This window comes from Lytechinus pictus, chromosome 3, assembly GCF_037042905.1.
Source record: "Lytechinus pictus isolate F3 Inbred chromosome 3, Lp3.0, whole genome shotgun sequence".
In the NCBI taxonomy this organism is placed as follows: domain Eukaryota; kingdom Metazoa; phylum Echinodermata; class Echinoidea; order Temnopleuroida; family Toxopneustidae; genus Lytechinus; species Lytechinus pictus.
In genome coordinates this window covers 58,712,100-58,722,496 of record NC_087247.1, presented here as the reverse complement: position 1 = coordinate 58,722,496, position 10,397 = coordinate 58,712,100, and the positions used below count along the sequence as shown (strand labels likewise).

The window sequence follows — 10,397 nt, the reverse complement described above, 5'->3', positions numbered from 1 at the left end:
AACATATATCCTCCAGCTCCTTAACCCCCCCCCCCCCACCCTTACCCCTCTCCATCAAGACCTAATCGATGAAAGATCAGAGATGAAACTAGACATTGACATTCCAACTATGTTGGTTTGGCTTTCTGGTTAGAATTGTTTGTCTTGCTAAAAGCAGTGTCATCGCTGTCACAGGAAAGGTGCAAATACTACCAGAACCATTTCCGTTTGTTGTCGGCAAACCCTTTCATGACTTTCAGAACATTTCGCTCTTAGTCTTGCAATGCAGACTTGCACACACACACAAACTAACTACAGATATTATGTCCATGTGAAGAATACACAGAAAAATGAGTTATAATGCTGATCATAATCATTAATTACAATTTTTATACCCACTTCCTACACTGCCTGTAATTGGATCAAAGGCGGTTTATTTTCAGGAATTCCTGTGATGCCCAAGATGAATTTTTGGCAATCCTAAAGGAACATTCAATATCAATCTGGAGACAGATTTGGTGGAGAGATAGTGATGTAGTATTACTCCTTGACCATGGAATCTGTCTGCACAGAATGTAACCCACACATTACAAGTTCACTGAACTTACTTTCCTCCCTCTGCAGGAAGTATGTAAATGTCATCTAGTCCATGCATAATCCTATGGGTAAAACGATTTATGGCATAGACACAGACAGGGAGGATGCATTATTGGTTGAACAGCAGACCCAGTGATGGGGAAAATATGAATAAATAGAGGAAAATGTCTGCAGTTGGTCAACAGTTTGCCAGGAGCAGCCAACCAGCTTTCAGCTCAACAGTGAAACTCATTCACAAGTAACATTAGTCATCTAACTTTTTTCAAGGGGCTATATAGGAGTTTTGCCAGCAGATTCCAGATCAAATTGACTTCAGCATCTCACAGCTACTTCAAGAAGGTCACTTCTACAAAACTTGGACTTGTCTCATTTTAAAACTTTTGAATAAATTATGGCTGTTTTGGCTTCGCCAAGGATTTATGTGTGCTTTATCATTGTGCTCTTGGGGCTAGTAAATATCTCCATGGTTTCAGCAAGTTGTGCATCTTGCCCCATCACGCATCCACAACAAAAGTTCTGCCAATCAACATTTGGTAAGTTTATTGCTCTTACCGTACGTTAGAATAAACTGATCATACCTCAATCGTCAAATTTCCTTCTAAATATTACACTTTTGTTTTCCGTTATTGTACTTTCCACTTTTATATTATTTTCTATCTGAGAATTCTAGGAGTTTCATAATCCCATTATATTTGGTTTCTCTTTGTTAAGAAAAAGAATATTTAAATCCAAAATATTCACTGCTCTACCAGATGTATAAAGTGTTATATAAAAGCAGAATATCATTGCAATTATTACCATTACAATTATTACCATCATTATCATTATTATCATTATCATTATTGAGAGAAATATCCATTTCAAAATACAAAATAGATTCGGTAGTGCATTCAAGAGCAAACAAATACTCACTCTGGTATGAAAATTCTATTAAATGACATTTTCTTCCCCTGTGTCTTTATCTACAGTATTCAAGGTGAGAACGATATCAATGCAGTATGTCAACAGTAATAAGGAACCTGTACTCTATGCATCACAAGCCTATGATGTCCAGTATAAAGTCAAGGTTGAGAATGTTTTTAAAGGAGAAGACCAGACAGGAAAAGAAGGTCAAACTGTCTTCATCTACTCACCTAAGAATGTTTGTAACATTGACAAACTAGAGATGGGCATCAGATACCTAATTAGTGGTAAGTTCAAAATATGGATTTCACTTTAAAAAAAAAAAAATGCAAATTTGAACTGTGAAAACATTTCCTCAATGAAAGAGCTTAATAAGATTGAATTTTGAAAAGATGCACACACAGTACTTAGGTATTTATGATAATTCATAATGTTAATTTTGAAAATAATTATTTCAATAGCTCATTTTTTGTTAAAGAATTTCATATAATTTATATTCAAAATATTGAACATTTAGCTTTATTCAATTATTAATGCATTATGATATTTTCAGTTAAATCTCCTTTTGAATAAATGTTTGCTTGACTACTTAATATAATATAGAGTAAATATGAAAATGCAATACATTTATCAAGTCAAGGCATAGCTTGAAAACACTTTATGGACTTTTCTGACTTAAAAATTATTACTACATTAAAGTTTGAGTTTGATATAAGTGAATGATGATCATTTGATCTATTTTGGATTGTTTCAGGGAATATGAAAGGAGACAAGATGGAGGTGACAACCTGTGGTATTGTTGAGAAGTGGACCAACCTTTCCCCATCACAGAGGAGAGGAGTGAGAGGTTTCTACCAGTCACAATGTTCAGGATGCAAGGTAGGGTTTATAACATATCAATATTTAATTTAGAGGAGAAAATGAGTAGAATACACCAAACAATGACCTGCCTGAATTTGATCGCAATCTTGCCATGAAATTGACGTTTGCAGGTACATTAGATTTGACAAATTGGATGAGTATTTTTAAACAAATTTTATTTCAAAGTTGGTTTTTTTTCTAATTCTTTGGACAACAACAATGCTTTTCATATTTTACTTTGAATAAAACAATATTCCTGAAATTCTTTTTATTATGGGTTCAAATCACCATCTAGTCATCTAAATCAAAGCATTGAGGCACTTTCAGAAAAAACATTAATGATATACTTTAGATTCTGGTATGTCTTAGACTAAGAAGCGATACAACTCAAGTTCAAACACCTTCATTATATGAATCTTTTGGAGGGATTGTTCTAGAAACTTGGGGAAAGGGGTGTCCATGAACTTGTATTAACTTGTCATTCCCTTATTTTCTTGTTTGTTCAGGTATATGGAACATCAATTCAGCGTCTCTTCGGCAAGGATGCAATGGATCCAATGAGCTCTGGTCTTTGGAGTCGCGAGCGTTGCTTCTTCAACCCTATTGCTTCTCTGACTCATGGCAGTGAAGACTGTGAGACCAAGTATGCCTACTGCATGCGTCAAGAGAATGGGGTATGCACCTGGGAAGGAGGTAATGCATATGATAAATGCTTCCAAGAAAGAGAGTACAACTGGCAACTGATGAAGTTTGGTCAGATTGGACTTGCTGCCTGGACCTGTCCTGAGCAGTGCAAGAACCTTAAACCCAGGAAACTCAGATTTAAGTGCAAGAAAGCCACAAGGAAGATGCCTCCCTGCAACTCTGGGGATACTGTCAGAGAGTTTACTCCTAATGCCATCCGCACAGTAGTTCCTGAAGAGCGCATTACTGTCCAACCCAATTCACTACAAGAAAATCCAATGACTGTTAATCCCAATGTGATCCAAGAAGTTCCTGCATCAAGATCTTCAATAGTTTCAGGTGTTCTTTCAGCTATGCTTTATGAAGATTAGACAGGTGTCATTTTTCTGGACTGAATCACATATAAAACTTTGCCATGGATTAGTTTTGTCTAATCTCATTCTGAAAATGGTTTTGGAATGCACAATCAAGATCAAATGGACTACCAAAAGCAGCATTACTGAATGTTTGTATGATAATCTGTCATTCAATGTCATAACTTTCTAGATATTTGCATTTTTTTTAATGTTGTGTTTTATATATTTACATGTGTGTAAGGGATATTTTTGTCTCTTTTTTTTTAAATACAAAATTGCCCTTCTATGTACAGAAACAAGCATGGATCTTTTGCACAAAAAAAAACACAAAATGGATTCCAGTGGTTTGTGAAATTATAGAATGACATGTGGGTTTGTCTACCATGCATTAAAAAGAGAGATTAACTGAAACTAAATGATGATAAATATTTGTACAGAATCAAATCCTTGCAAAAAAAAAATGAATGTAATGTATTTATATGTTCTCTCCTTTTACTCTTAAAAATATATACAATTTAACTTTAAAGATGCTGATATAGGAAAACTGATGAGTATTTTCATCCAATACATTGATTTTCAATTATCTGCTATGTAAACTATTGATCAGTATTAATGGAAAGTATATTCATAACACAATTACTACTGTCTATATACATAACAAATAATACAATTCCTTTATGTAGCACATCATACTCAAGAGGTAGATAGAAAGAAACTCACGAATACATACAAGACAAAATATTGAACATCATATCGTTGTGCCGGTGCAAGAACACCCTTAACACCACACTTTCACACATAAGTGCATTGCATAAGGGCGTTTCTGTACCAACACAACAATATATACTTGTATTACCATATTATTTGAATGTTCAACACTACAAAAGATGAAGGACGGAATAATTTTTAAATTAAAGATTAGATGGACGGAAATTGTATACAGCACTAATGCTATAACATTTAATATTTCACTTAATAATTACCTTGCAAAAGCAACATGATGTCAATTAATCAGTTATATTTGTAAAGTATGTCATAGTGAAGCAATGTTATAGAGGCAATATTCAGTATCGATACTTTGTCTTTCATTCTAATTTACAACATATGTTGTTTCCAACTGGATTCAGATGTAGATATTGGTTATTCTTAATCAAATGAATATTCAACATAATTATTTCAAATGTTTCTTTCATTGTATTCTATTTATGTAATCATTAAGACTTCACCATCTGGCAGCTGGATGTAATATGTTGATTTCATTTATGAAACCTTCATTGAATTAGGTGATTAAACTTAAATTTTTGTTTTGAAATGAAATCAATTCAATGTACAAGGCATTGTTTTAAACAGTTTGTGACAATAATATTACATTTGTTAATTATGTGCAGATAAACATATATGGAATTTCAGAGAAATAGAAAGATATAATTAGTAAAATAGAAAGAGAGTGAGAGATGGAGATTGAGATTGGTAGAAGGAAAGAGAAAGAGAGAGAAGGGTATAGACTAGTGAACTGAAAGCGAAGGAAAACAAGAGGAAGGTAGGAATGTATTAAGAAAGGCAAAATAATAGAAAAGAAAAACACACTAAGAGATAGGGGTGCAAGAAAGGTGCAACCTCCTTCAGAGAGGTGCAAGGTGCTCCCAGTGTGACATTTGAGACCCACCTTACAAAGAGTTACAATCAATCCAATCAATTGTAACTCTATGGAAATCAATCAGTGACATGATTTTTTCTACAGGAAATGTGCAAAATGTCCTTTGTATAATAAAGGAGAACACACCAAATTGTCAAGAAATCAATGAATTTATGGATATACGTTCATATCTAGAATTTTTTTGGAACAAACATGTATTTTATGTTGACTTTGCTGGCTTTCCATAGTTGCGATCAATCGCAACTCTTTGTAAGACGGGCCCCAGGTCTGCACCTTTAAAGGCGCAAATTTGAACCTGTTTTTTTAAGTGTGTAGAAAGAGAGAGAGAGAAACAAGGGGGTGGGGGCCACATCCCCCCATACAAATATATAAAGAAATAAAATAAATTTCATCAGCAAGGGGTTCACAAAAAAATACTTTGTTCTAATCTAAGACAAATGTATCAAAACTAGCAAATAATTGTGTTTATATAATTTAAGCAATGAAATGAAAATAATGAAAAGTTGAAAAGTATTAGAAAAACATGTGAATAGGATATAAAAAGTGACATAGAGAAGGGCATATGGAGAGGAAAAAAAAATAAGTAAAACAGCTCCCAACTGAAAACATATTTTTTTCATATGAAATGATGGATACAGAGGTTGGGAACAGGGAGAGAGAGAGAGAGGGGGGGGGGGGCAAGCATTCCCATACCCCTCTTCTTCTTCTTTTTCTATGTTAATCAGAGTGAATGAGATGGGGTAAGAAGTCTAAACTAGCACATCAATGATGTGGAGCTCATCCGCCATCTCGCAACAAAATTTAACAAAATTTTAATTTCAGCCCAGTTGACACTTGTAGTGAATTATATTGGTGACATAAATTGAGGATATAGAATTGAAATAGATGAAGAAATGACATAGAAGCATTTTTTGTGATCTATGAATAAATTTCATATAAATTAAGCATAAATAATTTTCTAGTCAAAATTTCTTAACTCTTTGTAGAACTTTGGTGAACCTCATGCAGCTCTCAGATGGAACAAAAATAATCAAAATCAATCAACAAATAAATAAGTATTTTTTTGTGAGTTTTGAAAATATATGAATTAGCATATTTCAGGGCTTTCAAAATTCTGTGTTGAAATTTTGTATCACCAGCTCAAGCTTTCATATAAAGCAAACAAAATTGAAATTGATCAACAAATGAAGAAGAATTTTTTTTTTGGATTTATGAATAAATTTTGCATAAATTAGCATAATTTTCTAGACAAAATTTCAAAATTTTGTGTACAAGTTTGGTGAACCTCATGCAGCTCTACCAGATGGAAGAAAACAAATCTAAATCAGTCAACAAATAAAGAAGAGGCATTTTCTGTGATTTATGAATAAATTTTGCATAAATTACCATAAATAATTTTCTACTCCAAATAAAAAAAATCTGTGTAGAAGTTTGGTGAACCTCATGAGGCTCTACCAGATGGAAGAAAAAAAAATCAAAATCGGTCAACAAATAAAGAAGCATTTTATGTGAATTTTTAAAAATATACATAAATTAATTTCGCATAGATTAGCATAAAAATTGTTCAAGTCAAAATTTCAAAATTCTGTGTATAATTTTGGTAAACCTCATGAAGCTCTACCAGATGGAAGCAAAAAATTCTAAATCGGTCAACAAATAAAGAAGAAGCATTTTTGTGAATTTTGAAAAATGCGCACAAATTAGCATATTTAATGAGTTTCAAAATTTTGTGTAGAAGTTTTGAATCCCCCACCTAGTGCTATTATATAAAGCAAACAGAATTAAAATCAGACTTGTAATGACGAAGAAGAAAGCATTTTGAAATTCAGTCAACAAATAAAGAAGAGGCATTTTCTGTGATTTATGAATTTCGCATAAATTAGCATAAATAATTTTCTACTCCAAATTTAAAAATTCTTTATAGAATTTTGGTGAACCTCATGAGGCTCTACCAAATGGAAGAAAAAAAATCAAAATCGGTCAACAAATAAAGAAGCATTTTATGTGAATTTTTAAAATATGCATAAATTAATTTCGCATAAAAATTGTTCTAGTCAAAATTTCAAAATTCTGTGTATAATTTTGGTGAACCTCATGAAGCTCTACCAGATGGAAGCAAAAAATTCAAAATCGGTCAACAAATAAAGAAGAAGCATTTTTTGTGAATTTTGAAAAATGCGCACAAATTAGCATATTTAATGAGTTTCAAAATTCTGTGCAGAAGTTTTGAATCCCCCACCTAGTACTATCAAATAAAGCAACAGAATTGAAATGGTGAAGCATTTTGAAATTGTGGACGGACGACAGACGAGGGAGGACGGACGCCACGCCATTGCATAAGCTCATCGGGCCCTTCGGGTCGGATGAGCTAAAAAATATTTCAACAAGTGAATTATTTTTAATTTAGTTAAAGCTGATATAAAATGCTGGCATTGAAAAGAATATTGAACACAAACTGCTAAATTATAGAGATTAATTTCTGCCATAAAATTAATATAAAACAGAAAAGTTTGCGAGATGATCTAGAATTCTACTCATGATTTTCAGTGGATATTTTGGTAATTAGCTTCTGCATTCTCTGCATATTCCTATGTATTGTCAGACAAATAAATATACATGGATGCCCAACTAGCCTTATTTACAAATTGTTGTTACCAAAGACCAAGTACATTGTATATTACAACTTGTTTGCTTAATATTTTTCTATGTCATATTGAGGGGGAAAATCACATCATCTTAGATGTGTGTTTATATGTCTTGTTACGACAACCAAAAGACAATAAACTTCATCTTGCTTGAGATCCTTCCAAAACTGAAATCGGCTTTTGAAAGGAACGGGAAATGAAATGGAAATGTCTATCAGAAAAAAGAAAGAAAGCATGAGCGAGACAAGGGGAAAAAATGGAAGTGACAGAAGACAAGAGTTGTAGAGAGGGGATAACTAAATGGATATGAAATGAAAGTACTACAGGAAAAACAGAGAAAATGGAGAAAAAGGAGAGAGAGAGACTGCATGTGTGAGCATTTGTAGGTCGTGGTGAGAAAGAGAGAGAGAGAGAGAGAGGGAGAGAGAGAACGAGACAGAGAAATTTCAAATATAGAAACAGTAGAGTGAGTGGGATGTGATTTCTCTAAAGGTGGGAGGGTCTTACTAATGCTGAGAGGCAGAGTTATGCTATAGCATTATCCAATCACAACTGCTCAATAACAATGGTGGATAGATGAGTGTCTATGAACACTTTCTAGAAATGGAAAGTGTAATATTTTTTTATTCCTGTTTTTCCATAATTTAATGTCTGCTAAAATAATTCAATTCATGATAATAGCAAAACCTTGGAATTGTAGGCCTACATGTTAGTCTTTTTAATATGAAATGATGATTTTGAGTGGAAACCATCTAATGCACTGAAAAATGGTGCCAAGCTGAGAGCTGTCTGAACACTCTAGTTTAGAAATAATGTTCAATGATAGAAGTTTAATGGGTAAGGTCGAGACAGGAAGGTCATAAGATCCTGTGATATACACAACATGAGTGGTTGGAAACAAAAGGAACAGTGTGACATCCTGATCATGTTTTACTATAAACATTCTGATTTAGAACCAATCCAAAATATCTGTTTCATCTAGTATGTCTGTCTATATGTTTGTCTGCCTGTTTCTCTCTCCTATCCCTCTAATACAGCCAACTTTGCTGTAATCAACACTGAAAAAAAAAGATGTCTGTGAAAACACCTTCACACAGCAAAAAAAAGAAAGAAAAAAAAAGAAGATGATCCTCACATGATTATGAATTTGTCACTGTGGTGTTTTTGGTTTATTACCTCTGATGGTTGGATGGCATTACTTTCTATTGTGGTTTCTACAGTAACTTTTGTATCAAGAGATGAGTAAGAAGATCATCAACTGATCTCATCAAGGTATTGTCTACCTGCACAGGTGCTCATAATGAGCTGAAATTCTAGCCTTTTCTTATGAAAATTATCATGGGTTAAACTTGGATATGAAGACAGATAATCCCCATACATTATAGTAACTGCGAACAGGAAAATGGGTAGAAAGAGAGCAGAGAAAAAAAATGTATAGTCCTGTAGACAGGGAAAGAAAGAAATATGTGCAAAATAAGGATTTTACATTAAAAAAACAGGAATAGTGGCAGGGTCTTTGCTTCCGAGGCTTAAACAATTTTCTGACAACAAAACCAGGGGTATCTCATTTAACTATATAAGTATATACACACACACACACACACACCCTTATATATATATATATATATCTTTCTACATCTGCAGTTAAGGCGAATTTCTTTGTCTTCTTTCAATGTTCCCAATGCCCTTTAACGCCCTCTACCTTCGACTAAACGTCTAAATGTGTATTATAATGGAATAAACCCATTCACCATTCATACACTTCGCTCTTATGTAGGATGTATGTCTACATATATATATAAATATATATATAAGAATATGTAAGTATATATATAAGAATATGTAAGTACATTTTGGTGAATTGAAATTCACAAAAATATACTGATAGCATTTTGAATATCAAATATTTTCTGGAACCTGGATGAAAAAAATGTATATATAATTAAAATAAGTTATGAGTCAATGTACATGAGATTCTTCTCAGCCAATTATCAGGTTCTTGTGAATGAATTTTTAAAGGTTAAACACAAGTAAAATTGTGACTCAAGTTTGCATGCTGCTGATGATAGAAAGTGACTGGTAGCTTGTGACTATTCTCAACAAAATCATAGTTTCAGACTTTCAGGCAAGGAGTAAAGATGATGACAAGTGTAAGTTTACAACAATAACACTGACCCAACTCTAGGTCAAGTTTCAGACATAGCTGGCTTGTGAAGAAAAAAATAATGAAAATATAGACTCAGACATATTTGAACTAAAATAATCCTTGCATTCCTTAAAAGCTAATCACAGACCCTACTTCTTGATCCGGTCAAATTATTTTTCTTGCTAAAAGCAAGTTGACTTGGTGACAGGAAGAACACAAACACACAAAATAGTGACTTACCGAAAGTAGACAGACCCCCCCTTGGACCAATGGTATGCTGGTGTGCAGTAGTCTACGAAAGTAAACCTTAATACTTTAATCACAGATTCATTTTTCTCTTCTGACATGAATGGTATGACGTTTGATTCAAATAAATGTAAATGTGTTGTCAACAGAAATTTGATCTAAATCATGAAATCAATTTCGAGGAAAACATTCAAACTGTGTTGTAATAAAACAGAAATCAAAGAGATGATGCTCTGCCAAGTCTGAATAAGCATAACCAGAAAGACTATGAAAGTGCACAGGGGCAGTGTGAAGCACTTGTTTTAGTCTAAACTATAGCAACC

General features: G+C 33.3%; 1 protein-coding gene across 1 annotated transcript; it reads left to right on the top strand.

The window, feature by feature from the left end:
- Positions 1–556: 556 nt before the first annotated feature.
- Positions 557–4,699, top strand: LOC129256185 (metalloproteinase inhibitor 1-like). The gene is made up of 4 exons (XM_054894447.2): positions 557–1,109; positions 1,545–1,766; positions 2,234–2,358; positions 2,847–4,699. Exons 1-4 carry the CDS (start codon positions 968–970, stop codon positions 3,393–3,395), a joined length of 1,038 nt encoding a protein of 345 aa, XP_054750422.2. The 5' UTR covers positions 557–967; the 3' UTR covers positions 3,396–4,699.
- The last annotated feature ends 5,698 nt before the right edge of the window (positions 4,700–10,397 follow it).